This window comes from Opisthocomus hoazin, chromosome 2 (assembly GCF_030867145.1).
Source record: "Opisthocomus hoazin isolate bOpiHoa1 chromosome 2, bOpiHoa1.hap1, whole genome shotgun sequence".
In the NCBI taxonomy this organism is placed as follows: Eukaryota; Metazoa; Chordata; class Aves; order Opisthocomiformes; family Opisthocomidae; genus Opisthocomus; species Opisthocomus hoazin.
This window is the reverse complement of record NC_134415.1, coordinates 108,412,692-108,432,764: the sequence shown is the minus strand read 5'-3', so window position 1 is coordinate 108,432,764 and position 20,073 is coordinate 108,412,692. Positions and strand designations below refer to the sequence as shown.

At 43.4% G+C, this 20,073-nt stretch overlaps 1 protein-coding gene across 24 annotated transcripts in view; it reads left to right on the top strand.

Annotated features, from left to right (window-relative positions):
* Window positions 1–13,144, top strand: part of DLGAP2 (DLG associated protein 2) — a 501,744-nt gene extending 488,600 nt beyond the window's left edge. For 23 of the 24 annotated variants that reach the window (XM_075414729.1, XM_075414734.1, XM_075414748.1 and 20 more), the window contains one exon: window positions 992–13,144. In XM_075414729.1, the coding sequence (XP_075270844.1) occupies window positions 992–1,210 (219 nt within the window). In that variant the 3' untranslated portion in view covers window positions 1,211–13,144. The remainder of the gene's footprint in view (window positions 1–991) is intronic. The other variant, XR_012763250.1, reaches the window with a different exon arrangement.
* The last annotated feature ends 6,929 nt before the right edge of the window (window positions 13,145–20,073 follow it).

Genomic DNA, 20,073 nt, shown 5'->3' with positions numbered 1-20,073 from the left:
GTAATAACCATACAATCCGTATGAAGTTGTGGAGTCTCCGTCTTTCGGGGCTATTCAGTCCAGTATTAAATATGATGTTGAAAAACCTGCTTTAACTTCAAAGTTGCATCTAATTTCAAGTGGGCTTTGAATAGGGGTCATATGAGATCACCTCCAGAGGTCCCTTCCAGTCAAAACTATTGTATGATTATGTGATTCATTATCATTTTAAGGCCCTTATATGATACTTCACAGTCTGTAAATGGAGTAAAATATCAATTTCATACTTCAAAACAATTCTTGATATAAAACCTGCTAAGCAATTTACAGCTACTTTGGTACCAAAATCTACTGACTCTCACTTTATAATTTGATAATTTTTCAGTATAATTTTCTTTAAAATGGTCCAGGCTGGCAAGCAGAACAATTAGCCCTATGTTCTCTCTCTGGTTGATGCTTGCATGTTTCCATTTAGCAATTCATAGAGGAGACTAAACTAATAGACATGTATACACAGCTGCTATCTCATATCCAGCTGAGGCTAAAGTCAGTATGATCAATTTAATTAAAAATCCTGTCCTGCTAATCTTAGACAGCCTTTTCACTTGATCAGACCACACAGATGCGCTGAATTCTTATTGGAGAGACAGTGTGTGTTTCTGTTTATAATGAATGTAATAATGTGTCAGCTAAAATTAAACAAATTCATATGAAAGTGAGGTACGCAGATTGCATGTGCAGGATACCTGCAGGGGCAGTAGAAGGAAGCGTAGTCTTTTTTAAGGCACAGGACTGCAGAATTTGTCATGGTCGCTGAAACAACAGGGTTTTGTCAATGTCCCTAGTGCGGATAGCTGTTCATGTCACCCATTAGTCAGCTGACTGGAGAGCACAAATTGAGCATGCTTGATGTATGTAACCAGTATTTTGCATTTCACGTCTTCGATTTGCATGCTCTGCTGACGGTACCTTCCGCACGCAGCTCACCCTCAGTCTTCATACCCTGTTGCAGGAAGAAAGAAAGGTTCCTCCTCCTGTACCAAAGAAGCCCCCAAAAGGAAAATTCCCCATCACAAGAGAAAAATCTCTGGACCTACCCGACAGGCAGCGACAAGAAGCCAGAAGACGGCTAATGGCTGCGAAGAGAGCAGCCTCTTTCAGGCAGAATTCAGCCACAGAGCGTGCAGACAGCATTGAGATATATATCCCAGAGGCTCAAACCCGGCTTTAAAGACAGAATGCTGCAGAGTTCCTTTTTTAAACAAAATGCTTGTACAGTTTGTCACTTACCTGGTAATTTTTGTCTCATTCTCTCCACTAAATATGCCCTTGCTGTTGTGTTCTTTGTGCCATAAGCACAGTGGAATGCTTTTGATTTCCTCAGAATTTGCTGAGATCACCGCAAGAACAACTTCTTTTTGTATTTATTGTCTGACTTACAATCAGCTACAATGGATAGGGCTTGTCGAGACCTGACTTATCCAATATGTTCTCAGAGGACAACAAGAAACACCTCTTGAGATGGAACCCAGCTTACTTTTTTGTTATTTCTATTTTTATAAAATGTGTGATAATTAGGGATAAGAATAACAAACTACAAATGGGTGCATCTCACCATTCACTAGAGGCATTAGCTAATCCAAGTAGAAGGTGCTACAAATGTAAAGAGCAGGAAAGAAAGAACCCATTTATCTCTCTGACCTCCAGTTTCTTTTCCTAGAACCCAGCCAACATATTTACCCATGTGCTCTGCCACTCTTCTCATCTTTGTTACTGCAAAATAACATTAGGCCTCTCATGTCATGTCAAGTTTCTGGAGATGAACAGGGATATCCAGCCACTAAAACTCCAAAGTTCATCAGAAACCAAGAAGCATACAAGTCCGGTGGTGGTGGTGGGAATGTCCACTGAGAAACGTTTGCTGTTAGCAGTATAACGACACTCTGAAACCTAAGCAAAATTATAATGCAAGAGGACTTGAGTGATGGGTGAAAGGAAAACGGAAGCCTTAAAAAGTTAGATCTTCTGTAGCAAGATGTGTAAAGAAAAAGTTATACTCACTCCTTTGGAACACTCATTGCATTTTTAACAGTTCTTTTATGTGTTAATGTTTATTTTATAAACCTTCTCTTTGATTTCAAGAGCTGTGCTACATGTAATATTTCAAACTCTCAAAATGTTATATCAATTGAGGTTCCAGGGTATCCTTCAGAAAAAAAAAAAAATCTTGCTTGTTTAAAATGCCAGTTGTGATGTTGTAATCAGTTTAAGAAATATGAATGTGAGTGGTAAGTATATCTAAGTTTAAATGGTTATGTTAAGGTAAAGGTGAACTGTGGTTTACAGTTGTATTTTTTTTTAGAACTATTTTTCTATGCAGTATCATTTATGGCAAGAATAAGCTTCTTGCTTGCTTCAGACATAAAAAATACCATGACTCCAGAGATAAGTGATTTCCAGCCATGGAATATAAGGAAAATAATATATTTTCAAGCCTCGCATTGTCAGAAGAGAGATTTGGTAACTACCACAGTCAAGAGGCTTTAATTTAAAACAAATTAAGACAGAATTATTCCACCTCACCAGTCCAGAACCAACCGAGCAACCCAGCACTTAGAAGTCTTCAGGTGAAGATGCAATAAGATGAGTAACCCGCAGCCCCCAGTTCCAAGGTTTGCATCCTTCTGAACACCACATTAGGTCAAAACAGTTTGAACCCAGCGGGACAGACAGCCCCAGCTACCGCATCCCCTGTTTACCTGCTTTAACAAATGCAATGTATTTAGCCATAGGCAGAACAGCTATTTAATTATACTCAAGCACTTTGATTCTTCACCTGATGAGCACTTTAAGTCCGAATCCCATGCACCCTGCAGCCTGATGGATGACTGAAAACATGAAGTATTGTAGGTTATGCAGATCTGACATTGCTTCAAATCTGTTTTCTTTTGGGTACTTTTTTGTTTTATTTTCTTTTTCCTTCCCTTTTTCCTACAGTGTGTAGTATTAAGCATGAGTTCTGTCTTTGGAGCACAGCTGACAAAGCATGTTTAGCTTCAAGATATGAATCTTTAGAGATGAAGTTTTGATAAGTTTCTGTGAGGAGAAAACCCTGTAAATTGAGCCTGATATCTGGTATATACTTTACCAAATAGCCTTAAACTATATTTGGAAGCAAAAACCAAGACGAATGTATACCCTTCAAAAATGCAAAAAAAAAAAAAAAGAAAAAAAAAAAAGTAAATCCCTGAAATATTCTTCTATGGATGAAAACATTATATTTCCCATCCCTCGTGTTTTCAAGGCATTTTCTATTAAGGAAAGAGCTGAATCCTGGGTAGTGTACAATATTGATGCTACTTCCTGTATTTGTCATGCTGTTTTAAATACAAATGTAGACATTGGCATCTTTAGTCTTGAAAGCTGATATCTTGTTCAAAGTGGAGCTGCTAATTAGAAAAATCCACACAAAACTAAAACCGGTGTCTTTCCTAGATTTAAGAAATTTAAAATAGACACACACCCCCTTATACACACGCACATATATATTGTATATATGGCAGCTGAGGCATTTTATCTAATTTTCCTGTACACTTCAAGCAGAAATCATACTTGACTTACTTGTTTGAAAACCCCCATCTGCAACAACAGGTCATCCAACTAAGGCAAGCTGTATTTGATCCTGCCAGTAATCAGACTTTATAAAGTCAAATTGTAAAAACAACAGATCACAGATGAGCTTAGACCCGAGCTGACCTAATAATACTGACTTGGAGCAGTCCGTATAAATCTTTAATTTTAAAATCATATTTTTATAGTTTTTTTATATGTTAAAATTCTATTGGATGTTTTCAGGCAAAAATAGGCCTGCATGAATGATGCCAACCCTGTATTTTACATTTTCGATGCCCAAGAAAATGATCCATGTAGGCTTTGGATATCTATGATTTCTGTTTGTTCCACATTTGTTCAAAAAGAAAAAAAAGAAAGAATCAAAAGTAAACTAGATGCCTACTGAAAAAATCTGATAATATGTTATCTGTGCATGTTACATTTCAAAGTGCAATATATTAAATTCTTGTACAGGTAACATTCTATCATTAAAGGCAAATAAGCCATTTCTATTTACATATTGTACATCTGGTTAGTTTAGAAAAATAACATGCTTATCATACTTGTGTTGCAAATAAATCAAAGTCAAATTTATTCAGTCCCTCACATGAGAAATACAGCATGTAATATCGTAATAAACATATAAACGGATCAATTTTAATCTGACCCCACACTATAAAAATAAAATTCAGTTACAAAGCCAACGTAGGAGGAACATAAATAAACATAAAGATAGAAAGTGGAATGCTTTCTACTTAGAGACTTCATGGTGTAGACCCACACAGAACAGTTGGATATAGCAAAATAGTCGAACGTTTAATTGAATACTAATTAGACTAATACTTATTTTAACAGATGAAAATTATAGAAAGTCTTTTTCATTTCTTCATTGCCTGTAAAACACAAGTATAATAAACAGAATTCTGAAAATTTAAATTAAAAAAAAAACCTGACTGGTAAAATTGTTGACATTTGCCATACATATTTTTGCTTTGCAAATTTTTTTTTATATTTGAAATTCTTTGTAAATTGGTGAAGTACATTATGAAGTGTTTTATTATTTCTCATCGACCTGATCAGAATGGCCTTTGGCAGCGTGTGAATACTAATAATGTTGTACAGTTTGATACCAAAAAATGACATTTTAAGTCATGCTTAAACCTTGTCACTACGTTAGATTTGAGATCAATCAGGAAGGAATTAAAGCGTGCATAGGAAGGTGTGTGGATTTCATACATACATATATAAAATGCATTTCATATAATGGAAACTATTTGTTGTAAAATAAGCCCATGTCCTGCTGTGTCAGTAAATTAGTACTCTAGTTTTGTCTTCTGCAGCACTGCATCTGGTATGAAGTGAGGGAATGGTCGGTTGCTGGGTGGTTTTGCAAGGAAAAGAAAGAACTGCTCCGTGATGACATGCCACACGTGGCCCGCAGCCTCCTCCCGCCCGGCCAGAGCGATGCCCTCGGGAGGCTCCCGGCCCCATGGCACCCCCAGGCCTCCATATCCCCTGTCTCAGCCCTTCCTTGAGCCTGCCCTGCTTGGTCGGTCGGTTCGGTGTCCTCCTCGGCGTCTCAGCGTTGGCGCCGGTGGCAGGGGGCACACAGGAGGCTGACCCGGCAACCGCTGATTTCTGCATGTTCATGTGAGAGCTGATGTTGGTCTGGCGGCTCCAGGTGTCAAGTTGTGGGTGCTGAAAAGCTGCGAAGTCCTGTGTAGCAGGAGCCTCAGCGTTAGACAGAGAGCTCAAACGAAACATGAAGCAGCGTTACTCCCGTTACCGTTCCCAGAGCATCTTCCGATGTAGGGATACCACCCGCACACTGCATTCAAGGTGAGGAATATCAGCAAACCCCTTAACGTCTAGAGAGGTGCTTAGTGGTGTGTGGCAGGTTGACACTCGCATTTATACAGTGCCTTTCATCCAGCAGGATCTCCAAGCACTTTAATAGCTGACACACAAACTCCAGGCTGGGCTGCAGCTGGGCAGGTTATCCTGCCCGTGGCCCCGTGAGCCGGCACGATGGGATGCTGGGGGCTCTCCCGCCTGTCCCCATGCTGCCGGAGAGTTCCCTTCCACACCACACTCCCAGCACCTGGGAGGACCCTCACGGTCCCAGCCCATGCCGAAGGAGAAGCAAAGACTCTCTGAAACAAGAGGAAGACTGCAGCAAAGCAGAGGCAAGGGCAACGCTCATACCGTCCCTCCGGGGTGTAGGCAGGGAAAGAAAAGCATCATCAAGTTAAGTTTCCAGAACAATGTCTACTTTTTCTGTTCATGACGACGGCAGCGAAGCTTCCTGCGATGGAGGAGCTCAAGAGCCCTCAGCGCTGGCAGGAGATGCAGGCTAGAGGCAGACGTTTCATACTGCGGATAACAGAAGGAGGATATATGCTCAATACACATATACAACAATTTTTCAGCGTCGTGGTCCCAGACAGTTGGACCAAGGAACCACAGTCAGCACTCGCGTTCCTGTCGACCATGCCACTTTCTTGCAGCTCGGCCTCAGCGCTGATGGCCATGGCATCAGTGCAGCCCCACGGCCCACCTGCAACCACTCTCACCGTGTTCACCTCCAGGCACCATCTTTTGGGAACAGCTGTTTTATGGCATACTTATAGGCGTACACGGACTCCTGCCAGGAGTTAAGCCCTGTGTATACATAGAAATTACTTAATTTATCTCTGAAATGCAGCTACCTCTATGGTGTAATGCTGCAGTTGTTTAACTACATAATAGGCTGTCCAGGACAGCAAGCATAAAAAGAAAATTGAAATGGAAACTTGCCCAAAAGAGAATTTGGCCAGCGTATTTAGGCTGATTCAGCTCCTCTTAACGAAATCAAATTCTGATAGCTGCAAGAGGCTATGGCACTCGTTATGTCTAAAAACCATATTCCAGATCCCTTCCCGTTAAGTGTGTATTGCATTTCATAAATGATGATCACAGAAGAAGACTGCGTGTTCACAGTCCCACCTTTCCACACATGAGTGTTTCTCCCATTACCCTTCATTGCTGAAACAGAACCGGGCTTTTGAAGTCAGATCATAGATAATGTAAATTAGTATGTCTACACGGCTTGCTCTTTAACTGAGCAAACACAGAACAGTTTTCATCAGCTGGCAATTTAATTCTCTATTTTATTAAGGTGAAATTGTTATTTTTCTAAATTGGTTTTGTTGGACAGGATTTTTTTACTTCTGTAGTACAAAACCATAAGTATTTTCACCTCATCTTAAGGTTTATTTGAAGGTATGGTCATTATTCACCAACAGAGCCCATGAGCGAGGATTTTTCTTCTTCCCTTACTCTTCTTTCACTGGACACAGCATTTCCCATTCCTAATGCTGAACCGTCATACAAGTTTCTTATTTGTGTGATAAATTATTGCAGAGCTTTGGGCTAAGTTCTGATCTCGGCTGTATTAGAATCAACGCTAGGCCACTGAAATCAGAAAGAGATGTCAGATTCGGGTCAGTATAATTCAGATCAGTACCTGACTCCGCCAGTCCTGCTGAGTCAGGAAGGAAGGACTCACCGTCCGAGTTAGCGAGGGCGTCACCCCTTTGTAGGATAGAGTTCTTTCTTTCAGGTAGGGCACAATCAAGCAGAGGGCCTGGTCGTAGGTTCCAGTCTCTGACAACAGTCCTCACGAAGAAATGCTAGCTTTGTTTATAATTCCCCGTGGAATCCACATGCTCATATCCATGCTTTGATTTACCCTTTAGAGGTTTAATACTATGGCCAACTCAGTTTAAAAGGGCTCAGCATGTATGTATTCTTTAGTCCACTTTACATATTAATTTCCTGGATTAATAAAATTTCCCTTTCAAGTAGCCTGACTTATACTGCTCTAGAACTGTTCTCTCCTGAAGAAAAGCCACTATGACTGTGCAGGATTTTCTGTACAGAGACAAAACTCATACTTTCATTTACCATGTGACATGCCAAAACAATCAAGTGTGGCCTAAGGACTAAATTAAATGCCTCCTATAGAATTTCAAGGAATGTTAGAACCAGGAAACTAGCTGTTTAGTTATCATTAAAAGTATATATAAATATATATAAATATATATATACACATAAGAATTCATATCAACAATGACGATGAACTGAGTGCCAAATATTCACCATCTGTATAAAGCTACACTTCACTAGAATTAAACTATTTTATGTAATTCTCTTTCTCATGCTTTTATGGTTCTTTTGATAAATTCTATTTAGTAGCATGCAGGATACCTAAATTGAATGTACAGTATGTTGTTTCATTGCTACAATGATTTCTCGCTTCTCAATAATATCTTCTTTACCAGAATGTTATTTGTTACTTTGAAGACATATTTGAGAATTGTTTTATTATTGAGTTATTCTTTTTTCATGGTTCTCTACTCACCTCCAGCTGATTGTAAGAAAATGTGCTTCACTATTTTGCCCCATGGCTCTTTTATGAAGCTGCCTCTTTCAATTGGTTTATGTATTGTTTATGTTCATCTCCTGTAAATAATTCTGCAATTAAATTTTTTGAGAAAAATAGACTACACTCTTTATTACATTTTAAATTCTACATTAGTTAAAGTATGCCATTTCCAATCAGACAGTTAGTAGACCACACTAAATTACTGCTTTAGACTTGTAGCCTTTTGAGTGTCAGGAAATTCATTTTCAATAAAATATTTGATAATATTTTAAGTAAAAGTGTTTTATCTGAATTCAAAGGAAGATGTGTTTAAAATTTGAAGGAATTTGGCAAATAACGGAATCAGCTATTGCAATGCTATCGATGTGTTCTGATTAATAGTTATTAATACTATCGGAATAGAATATCATGCATTGATTTTTAATCAGACCATTGTGTGTCATTAACAGAAATAATAATAGCCTCTTTTGGTGTAAAACATCTGATATTGAATTATTCGTAAGCACTCTTTATTGAGCAGAAGTAACTGAAATTATTTGTTTTGGAAAGGCGAATCATTGGAGCAGCTCTGTGTGTCTTTTTTGCTGTTCGCAACAGAACAGCCAAAAAATACTTTCAGGCCACTTGATGTTTTTTAGGTCCTTCCAGCGCAGACAAGTCTTCTTTAAATGGCTTTAGCATCTCAAAAGAAAATTTGATGAATGAATGCTTTGCATTGCCCACACTTCTTGGTAAGACAGAATCCACGACAGGCATGAAACAAAGATGTGTGGAGTCTCTGAGTCTAAATAAAGGAGGTACCAGAGATACTACAACAAATGTGAAATTATTTGGTATAGAAAAGTGCTTAGTTGCTTGAATCATTGGATTTTAATTGCTCTTTTACTATATATATTATCATAACACTTAGCAGCCCTAGCTATGGACCAAGACAACATCGTACATTTACTAAATGAAAAGATTTCCCTTAACACAAAGAGTTTACAACCCAACCATTAGGTGAGAAGCACCAGACAGGCAGATACTGCAGAGAAACCAAGGGAAGCAGTGAGATGCTATTAATTAAAATGAAGAGAAGTGGTTGCAGCAGCCCAGCAGCCCATCAGTTGTCAATTGTTTCACAGCCACCAGAAAAGGAGAGAATAATGAAGTGGGCTGGAAGATGCCCTCAGGGGTCTCTTCCCAAGAAGGAAGGGAGTCCAAGAAAGATGTTTGTTTGAAAATTTAACGAAGAGATGATGAATTTTGGCATCATGAATCAACTGGAGGTGGAAGCTGACATCTTCGTAATTAATGAATGATGCTAGGTGCACCGTGGACAGGAGGTATACGAAGAAGCTGTAAAAGGTCTTGGCAGTAAGACCAATAAAATTAAAGATTCAGTACGCTGCTGGCTGATTCTTTGCATAAAGGAATTTTCATCTTTAATAATTGTTGTGGAAGGCTCAAAATTTTCCAGCTATATGTCAGCAGTTCTGATGAAAATGAAATTTAGAGAGAGAGGTCATTAAAGCAGCTTAGTGCTGCTTTTTGTCTGTCTCCCAACAGTAGATGTTATGACCTAGAGCATCACTCATAGCAGTTCTGTACTGATATTTCACAACTAACAAAGGCCTTGATCACTTCTAGCTGAAATTCCAATAACCATTTAGCTTGTCTCAGCCTTCATGAGTTGCCTAAAACAGGGTGATCCTTCCCGCAATGTGGAAAGGATCTCAGGACTAACAAGCAAGCTGTTTCTTGTACAACAGTATTACAGATGAGTGTATGTCAGCCTGAGTACTGTAGGCATACCCATGTAAATGAGGACAGTCATTGCTCATGAACTAGTAAGGTCAGTAAAGCTGGAGCATAGATGTGGCATATTTTATTTCAATTGCTGAACCAAATAATCAGGTCCAGAATACACGTTCTGGAATTAGCATATTTATTCCAGTTGAACTGCACTGACACTGGCAGTGGGTCTGTGGAAGGCTGTTATTGTTTTAACCGTAGCAGCACAGCTGAAGTGTGAAAATTTTGAAATGTAGACAAGTGCCTTACATGAACTATTGCAGCCCTAACATAATCCCAGGACAGATTCTGCTATGAATTTTTAAACAATCAATTTATGAGTAGATAAAGGATAATACAGCGATAAAAACTAGGCAACACTGATTGCCAACATCCTATCAAGTCAAACAATTTAATTTTCTTCTCTGACAGGATGAATGGCCTAATGGACCAGGTAAAAACAGTAGGCACTGATAGATATTCACTTCATTAAGGCTTTTGATACAGTTCCAGTGTAGCATTTTTACACAAAACTAAGAAAATATTGTCTAAATAAAATAGTTGTAAAATTAAATCTGATGCAGCTGTAAATATTGTTTTAAATATACAAATACCCTTGTCCCATTGTGAAATCTGAAGGGCTTTTGAAGTAGGAGAATCTTACAAAAATCCGGTCTCAGTACTAGTCAGTAATTTCATTGAAAACTTTGATGATAAAATATAACTAAAAACATACAACATTCACTGGTCATATGATATGGTCCTGGGCATGGTTACAGGTTCTCTAGAGGATATGATCAAAATTCAAAGTGATCCCTAAAAACTGGACACACTTTCTAAATCTGAAATTCACTGAAGATAAAATGCAAAATGCTGTACTGAAAAAATGTGATCAAGCTCAGATGTGACAGAAAATCCATTTCAGACAAAGTAGAGCAAAGAAGGTGTGGGCTACAGTGGATCACAAGCTAAATAAGAGTCAACCTGATGCTAAATCAACACAAGCTAAATCACATGCTCTTAAGCAAAGGGAAAATCTAATAGTGAATGTATTAGCATATCATTAAATTAGTGTGGCTTAACAAATAATCATGCTGTGTAATCATCCATGTATACACAATCTTAAATTGTGGCACACACGCATTATTGGACTTGACATTGCAAGCCAAGCTAAAACAAATTACCCATGGAAGGCGGAAGTCTTCAGATCCATAAAAATCAGACTCAGGTATCCAAGGCACAGCTCGTCCTCTTCCATGCAGGCTTCTCCGTAGCAATCTCCACGGCTGCTGAATTTTGCTGTATGTCAGGTGCCTAAGGCCTTCTAACAGGCTGAGCCCTTTTCAGGGCTTGGGTGGAGGCGGCGCGTGTCTCTGCCCTGGGCTTGCACCGCCGCAGGGCTGGGGCAGAGGGCAGGGTGCTTGCTGCCTGCTTGGCTGTCTGTGCTGGGGAACCAGGCAATCATATCTGGGCAATGGTGGGATACGGACTCTTTCTATCTCGCTATCTTCCACCCAAGTCCTCTCTGAGATGGCAGAAATTACCCTCTGAATCTCAGGCGAACACTCAAACACAAGAACGTGAACGAGTGAGACAGGCAGAAGCATTTCAGAATATCTAAAAATGACACTGAACAACCGAGTCCTCAGCCACGCCACTGAGAAAGCGGCAAGCCAGATTCTGGGGATGTAGGGACATCTCCTGTATGCTACGGAGAGGTTCGTGCTTCACCCTGTTCAGTACCAGTAAGGTTAGAGTATTAAATCCTGGTTTGGAGGAATTCAGAAGCACGAGGAGAAAACTCGCAAGAAAGCAACAAAGATTAGAAGACATTTAAAAAGCATGACCCCTGTGAACAGGGTTCAGAAAATGGATCAAGAAAAGACTGGCTTGTTTCAACACAAATAGCTTGTTATGAACTGTTAATGCAATTGTATCCCCATTCCCTGGAAGGAGGTTATTGTCATGATTAGCATAAAAGCATAGCTTTTGTTTGTTTGTTTGGATATAAGGGTAGTGCATCCTGGAAAAAGCTATCCAGCTCAAGCACTCAGTAGTACAAGGTAGCAAGCGTACCCTGTGCAACCTTGCAGATGTGATCCGCGCGTCGGAGTCCGCTGGAGAGCCACCAGCAGCATCGCCCAGCACCCAGGCTGGACACGCGCTCCAAAAGGGATGCGCCCTGACCTCTGGTCCCCTCCTCTCCCTTGACACACGATCCTGTGTACAAGCAACTGGCCATTCGCAAGTCCCAAAGAGGTATTCACCCACCGAAGCTTCAAGCAGTGCTCAGGGAGCTGGTCCCCAGCTCTTCCCAGAAGGAGAAGGTGGCCAGGCGGGCAGGTGGCAGAGGCCACGGCTGGTACCCCCAGCATCACCCGTCCTGCAGTTAGCTGCAGCGCTCGGGGAGGGCAGTGCTCAGGGTCACGGCTGGATCTCTGCTGCTTCTCCTGCATATTGCGGGTCTGCCAGATCGCAAAGGGATGGGGCTGGGCCGTTCTCCAGAGAAAGGCCTCAGTACTAAATAAAGGAATTGTAGAAAATGGGTGACAGTGGCTGGGTCAGCAATCTTCTTTCCTCCATACGAGGTTCGTATCCTTTTTTATTATCAGCAGGCACTGGGCTGCTTGAGACGTTGCAATTAAGGGAAAATTCAAAATAAAGTTTCTGCTCCACATGAAGAGTAATATCTCCTCAGCCCTTACTGCTGGGAGAAAGCTCAGATCCTGACGAAGCATAGAGGTAATTAACACGCTCAGCCGAAATCTCCTGGAAAGCCCTTGTGGCTGTTGTGTGGTCATTGCATTCTTCATGACCCACACGAACTCGCCTGCATAGGTGTGAACTATTCAGGCAACACAAGAAAACCGAGAGGGGCTTGCTTGTCAGCAGGGCTGTGCACCCGTCGCTGCCACGCTCGGCTCTCCTCCTTGCAACTGAAGCTCGCCATACCCGCTGCAGAGCTGGCGCTGAAATGCGTGAGGAGGACAGGGCTCAGGCCAACGGAACAGAAAATAATGACAAATCAATTTAAATGCAGAACCTTGAGGAGTACATGATAACAGATTGCTTCTAACAAATTTAAAAAAGGAAATTAGCTTTGGTAAAGAACAAGGATTCTAAGCATTAAAAAGTGACATCAACCCAGTCATACCAGAGGTGATAAATCAGTTGTGCCAGATGATAGGAAATAAGTCACGAGTGAACAGTAAGGGAAGCAGATGAATGTTATGCTTTGGGGTTTCAATATGTCAAAGTAAATTTTGTAAAGTATTTATAAATTTATGAAGCATTGACAGCATCTCAGAAAAAGAATTTTATGATTGTTTATATTTATATATTTGTATGAGTTTATGTGGCTTTGTTTATGTATATATTTACATATGCATATGTATATATATAATATGTATCTATATATTTATCCATACAGAAATAAAAGAAGATCAACTGTAAATTTTATATACATGTACTTTTTTTAAATTTATATTTGCTTTGGTTTGTGCATGCCTGTATCAGCACAAAACCATTTGCTTGTCTGTCACGGAAAGAGAAAGCTTGAAGTTGAGGACATCAGGGCTGAGCAAAGGGAAAACCTACAGAACAAAGCAAACATTAATGTGATATTCTTTATTCTTTGCTTATTAGGAATATATGACTCATTTAGCTGATTTGAAACTGGATTTTACAGTAATTCTGCTTCAGGGTGAAAAAGCATCTTTTAGTTAATTCACAGTACGTATCTATCTTTAAAGCCAGATCCCAAAATCAAATATACACACATGTACCATGCCAGAAAGCAAACAGTCTCTATGTGAGACGAGCTAGTCCATGCCTTTTGACACCTTCCAGACTGAATTGGGATAGGCAGTTCTATCATTTTGAGAAAAACTGCTATATAACAAATTCAGTATCTTTTATTCCTCCACCCAGATTCACTCCATTCTCCCAAGATAGTCTTTCCAAAATACATTGTATCAATTGACTTATTTAATGTGACATGGAATAAACAAAATTTACAAGAGTGTCCTCATTTGTAATAATTTGTAAGAAGCTGTAGTACTCCATTGGATTTTACATTCTGAGCGTATCAATCAAAGAAGAAAAAAGCCTGATACCTGCAGAGAAACGTGAACTTATCCCTTCAGTCAGAAGGCCCATTCAAGGCCACACGTGTACCAGCTGTGGCAACACATGTGATGGGGAGGTTCCCTGCATGTGGCATTTCCCAGCTTGCTTGTCTGCAAATATGAAAGTAAAATAAATGTCATCAAAATGCTGATGTGAGTCAGGGGTTACAAAGTTCTCCCTTGAGTGAACTGTTCTCCCTTGAGTGGAGAGCGGCGTGATACAGGGAAAGGATGGGGTTTGCGTGGAGGAGGACCTGAGGAGCAGACAGCAGGACGTCATGGCCACTTGGAAGACTTGTGGTAGGAAGCCTCCAGGGCATGTTTCCCAGCTGTGACCCATGTTTCACTTTGATGGCATTTACCTTGTGAGATCTAACAGATTGTGACACCTCCTTGGCCTCTTTCCGAGACCGAACTTTTCTCTTCTGGAAAGCAGATGGAATAGCTGGCCCATGAGCTGCTTAACATTTGTCTCTATTGTCACAAACAAAATATCTGTAAATATCTCCCACGATGATCTCTCTTGTCAGCTAGCGTCTGACGCTACATTGGGACCCTTGACTTTCCAGCTGGTGGCCAGTCACAAGTGGTGTTCCCCAGGGCTCAGTTTTGGGTCTGGTCTTGTTTAACATCTTTATCAATGATATGGATGAGGGGATTGAGCGCTCCCTCAGTAAGTTTGCAGATGACACCAAGCTGGGTGGGAGTGTCAATCTGCTCAAGGGTAGGAAGGCTCTGCAGAGGGATCTGGACTGACTGGATCAATGGGCCAAGGCCAACTGTGTGAGTTTCAACAAGGCCAAGTGCTGGGTCCTGCACTTTGGTCACAACAACCCCACGCAATGCTACAGGCTTGGGGAGGAGTGGCTGGAAAGCTGCCTGGAGGAAAAGGACCTTGGGATGTTGGTCGACAGCCGGCTGAACATGAGCCAGCAGTGTGCCCAGGTGGCCAAGAAGGCCAACAGCATCCTGGCTTGTATCAGGAATAGTGTGGCCAGCAGGAGTAGGGAGGGGATCGTGCCCCTGTACTCGGCACTGGTGAGGCCACACCTCGAGTACTGTGTTCAGTTTTGGGCTCCTCAGCACAAGAAAGACACTGAGGTGCTGGAGCATGTCCAGAGAAGGGCAACGAGGCTGGTGAGGGGTCTGGAGAACAAGTCTTATGAGGAGCGGCTGAGGGAACTGGGACTGTTTTGTCTGGAGAAGAGGAGGCTGAGGGGGGACCTTATTGCTCTCTACAACTACCTGAAAGGAGGTTGTAGTGAGGCAGGTGTTGGTCTCTTCTCCCAGGTAACTAGCGATAGGACGAGAAGAAATGGCCTCAAGTTGCGTCAGGGGAGGTTTAGTTTAGATACTAGGAAAAAATTTCTTTATTGAAAGAGTGGTCAGGCATTGGACCAGGCTGCCCAGGGAAGTGGTGGAGTCACCACTCCTGGAGGTGTTTAAAAAACGTGTAGATGTGGCACTTCAGGACATGGTTTAGCAGGCATGGTGGTGTTGGGTGGATGATCTTAGAGGTCTTTTCCAACCTATGATTCTATGATTCTATGATTCTTCGAAGAAAGATTAAAGGCTTCCGGTGAAGCTGCCGCAGTACTTTCACCTGTAAAGATAGGTTAGGTGAGTCCAGGGACAAGATGAGTGATAAATCTGAGTCAGTTCATGAGAGGGTGTAGTTTGCAAGGTAAAACATACAGGGCAAATCATTCCTGGGGAAGTGGGTGGGAGATGTCAGAGATGGATATGAGGGAACAATAGCTGCTTTTCAGTCACAAGCTTATTGCCAGTAGCTAAAAATGAAGGATCTAACTTGCTGTAATTCTCCTCGCATTGACTTACACTTCCCCAGGGAGACCTGGATTTCAGAAAGCATAGAATCATAGAAAGTTTTGGGTTGGAAGGGACCCCTAGAGGTCATCTAGTCCAACCCCCCCGCAGCGAGTAGGGACACCGCTAACTAGATCAGGTTGCTCAGAGCCCTGTCCAACCTGGTCTTAAATGTTTCCAGGGATGGGGCCTCCACTGCCTCTCTGGGCAACCCGTTCCAGTGTTTCACAACCCTCATTGTAAAGAATTTCTTCCTTATATCCAGCCTAAACTTACCCTGTTTTAGTTTAAAACCATTACCCCTCGTCCTGTCACTGCTGTCTCTACTAAAAAGATTGTCCCCATCTTTCCTATAGGCTCCCTTTAAGTACTGAAAGGCTGCAATCAGGTCTCCCTGCAGCCCTCCCTTCTCCAGGCTGAACAAGCCCAACTCTCTCAGCCTGTCCTCATAGGAGAGGTGCTCCAGCCCTCGGATCATTTTTGTAGCCCTCCTTTGGACCCGCTCCAACAGTTCCATGTCCTTGTGCTGAGGGCTCCAGAGCTGAACGCAGTACTCCAGGTGAGGTCTCACCAGAGCAGAGTAGAGGGGCAGAATCACCTCTCTCGACCTGCTGGCCACGCTTCTCTTGATGCAGCCCAGGACACGGTTGGCCCTCTGGGCTGCCAGTGCACATTGCCGGCTCATGTCCAGCATTTCGTCTATCAGTACCCCCAAGTCCCTCTCAGCAGAGCTGCTCTCGATCCTTTCATCCCCCAGACTGTATTGACACCGGGGATTACCCCGACCCAGGTGTAGGACCTTGCACTTGGCCTTGTTGAACCTCATGAGGTTCACACAGGCCCACCTCTCCAGCTTGTCCAGGTCCCTCTGGATGGCATCCTGTCCTTCTGGTGTCTCAACCGTACCACTCAGCTTGGTGTCATCTGCAAACTTGCTGAGGGTGCACTCGATGTCGCTGTCCATGTCATTGATGAATATATTGAACAGCACCGGTCCCAGTACGGACCCCTGAGGGACTCCACTCGTCACTGGTCTCCATCTGGACATTGAGCCGTTGACCATTACCCTTTGGCTGCGACCATCCAACCAATTCCTTATCCACCGAACGGTCCAGCCATCAAATCCATGGCTCTCCAATTTAGGGAGAAGGATGTTGTGGGGGACCGTGTCAAAGGCTTTACAAAAAAACAGATAGATGACGTCCATTGGTTTTCCCTTGTCCACCCTTGTTGTTACACCATCATAGAAAGCCACTAGGATGGTGAGGCAGGACTTGCCCTTGGTGAAGCCATGCTGGGTGTCTCAAATCACCTCCCTGGCCTCCATGTGCCTTAGCATATCTTCTAGGAGGATCTGTTCCATGATCTTCCCAGGCACAGAGGTGAGGCTGACAGGTCGGTAGTTCCCAGGGTCTTCCTTTCTACCCTTTTTGAAAAGGGGCACAATGTTTCCCTTTTTCCAGTCACTGGGGACTTCCCCTGACTGCCATGACTTTTCAAATATCATGGAGAGTGGCTTGGCAACTACATCAGCCAGTTCCCTCAGGACTCTGGGATGCATCTCATCAGGTCCCATGGACTTCTGTACGTTTAGGTTCTGCAGGAGGTCCCGAACCTGGTCTTCACTTACAGCTGGAGGGATCTTACCCTTCTGGTCTCCTTTATGCCATTCATCGACTCGGGAGGGGTGAGGAAGGAGGTTGCCAGTGAAGACTGAGGCAAAAAAGTTGTTGAGTACTTCAGCTTTCTCCTCATCTGCTGTTGCCAGTTTGCCGGTCTCGCTCATGAGCGGGGGTACGCTTTCTTTGACCACCTTTTTCCGGCTGACATACCTGTAGAAGACCTTCTTGTTATTTTTCACATCTCTTGCCAAGTTCAGCTCCAGCTGTGCCTTGGCCTTCCTGACCCCATCCCTACACAACCGGGCAGCATCCCTATACTCTTCCCAGGAAGCAAGTCCCTGCTTCCGCTGCCTGTGCAGTTCCCTCTTCTTCCTTAGTTTGACCAGCATCTCTTGCCTCAGCCATGCCGGTCTCTTCCCTTCTCTGCCCGACTTCTTACACTTGGGGATCGAGAGCTCTTGCGCTCTGTGGAATACATCCTTAAAGACCTGCCAGCTCTGTTCTGTTCCCCTGTCCCTGAGGACCGTCTCCCAGGGAGTCCTTCTGACTATCTCCTTGAAGAGCTGGAAGTTTGCCCTCCTAAAATTTAGGGTCCTGACTATGCTCTTCGTTATTCCCATTTCCCTCCATAGCGTTAGTTCCACCAGCGCGTGGTCACTGCAGCTCAGGTTACCTCCGATCTTGACATCCCCAATGAGCTCACTCGCATTGGTGACCACCAGGTCTAGTATCACATCCCCTCGGGTAGGGGTGCGTATTACCTGGCTTAAGAAGTTGTCCTCAGTGCATTCTAGGAACCTGCTGGATTGCCTACAGCTTGCCGTGTTGCATTTCCAGCAGAGGTCGGGGTGGTTGAAGTCCCCCAGTAGGATGAGAGCCTGCGAGCGCAAAGCCTCCTGGAGTTGGAGGAAGAACGCTTCGTCTATCAGCTCCTCTTGATCTGGCGGCCTGTAGTAGACACCAACCACTAGGTTCCCTTTGTTGCCTCTCTCTCCGATTCTTACCCATAAGCTTTCAACCTGCTCGTGACTATTCTTCAGGGTCAGCTCTTCACTCTGTAGTGTTTTCTTGATGTAAAGGGCAACGCCCCCGCCCCTCCTTCCTCGCCTGTCCCTTCTGAACAGCCTGTAGCCATCAGGAGCCACATTCCAGTCGTGGGATTCATCCCACTAAGTTTCCGTGATGGCAATCAGGTCGTAGCTTTCCAGCAGCATGACTGCTTCCAACTCCTCCTGTTTGTTTCCCATGCTGCATGCATTTGTATAGAGGCATTTCATCTGAGCTGTCGGCCTCGTTACCTTCATAGCAGAGCACTCCTTTTTTCCCTTGAGGTGCTTCATGGGTATTTTCTTGTTGGCACCTGATACCTCAGGCGCCTCCAGCTCCCTTCCGCAAGACTTCCACATTGCTGCAGTGTCCCTCACCTGCTGCTGGGCAACGGGTTGAGGGCTCCTACTAGCCCCCCATCCCTCTAACCATTGTGTATCCTCCCCTAGCCTGTCGCTGGCAAGTCTGATAGGTTCCCCTTCCCCCTTCACCTCTAGTTTAAAGCCCTGTCAATGAGCATAAGAGGGGCTGGCAGCCCTTTCCCCCCTGTCACACCACTGGGCTCTCTCTCCTGATCTGCCCTGCTTTTTGAAGCTCTCAGGAGATGTAACTGTTATTTCCTTGTGCTCTAAACAGACAGACACTACTGGGGTCTTGGCAGCTCCCTCGCTGTGCAGCTCCGGTTAAAAGCAAACCTCCTTTGACCCTTCTTTATGCAATAATTTTACCTCATTCTGTAAATAATAATTTTACCTCCTGTAAACAATAATTTTACCTTATTAAATAATTTTACCTTATTCTGGAAGGAATCTCACCATTACTTACATTTACTTAAATAAAAGGCAACATTCACATTAACCAGTGTAAATCTGGTTCTCCCACTCGCAATATGGCATCGTGTCGGTCAAGAAGGAAACACAGAAACAGAGAGATTGAACGATGCCTTTGAATACCGTGTGGAGGAGCAGGCTGGGGAGGCACTAAATTCTTCAGTTCTTTTTGGCTATGTCAGACGGGAGGGAAGAAGTATTCAGCAGTCCCATTGTCCTGGCTTGAAAAGCGGGAGGAATGGCAGGAATGCATCGTGTCCGCTCACCAGCTTGCCCTGCTGGGCGTCTGTCTGAAGGCGGGCGGCATGCCGTGGAAACGAGAGCATCAGACATGTTGTCCAACGGGCTCGGTGCGCGCTCTGCAATACGGCCGTTTCGGAAGTTCACACTGCCACCCATCGCTGCATCTGAGCACATTCCCCCCGAAAGCGGCAGCAAACTCCTGAACAGATTTCACCCGCGACAGCACGTATCCATTTCTGGAGTCGCAGCTCTCCATCACAGGAAAGGGATATATTTGGGGATAATGGGCCTGAAGCGTGTCTGCATAGGGTAGGGTGGAAATGCTTTCTCAAAGGCAGGGTGTGATCAGGCTGTGGAGCCACTGGATCTGCTTTCGGTGCCTGCTTCTTCTCAGCCAAGAATACTTTGGCCCCAGCTTTGTCCCTTTTTTCACAGGGGTTTTGTTCCAGATGTTGTCAGCATGTTGCAGTGGTGCAGAGGAGAAATTTCAAGTCTTCATGAGCCCCGGGGCTGAGCATCCGTTGCCCGACAACAAGACACATCACACCCCACGACTGGAAGCAACCGCACCTGCAGGGCAGGTGCAA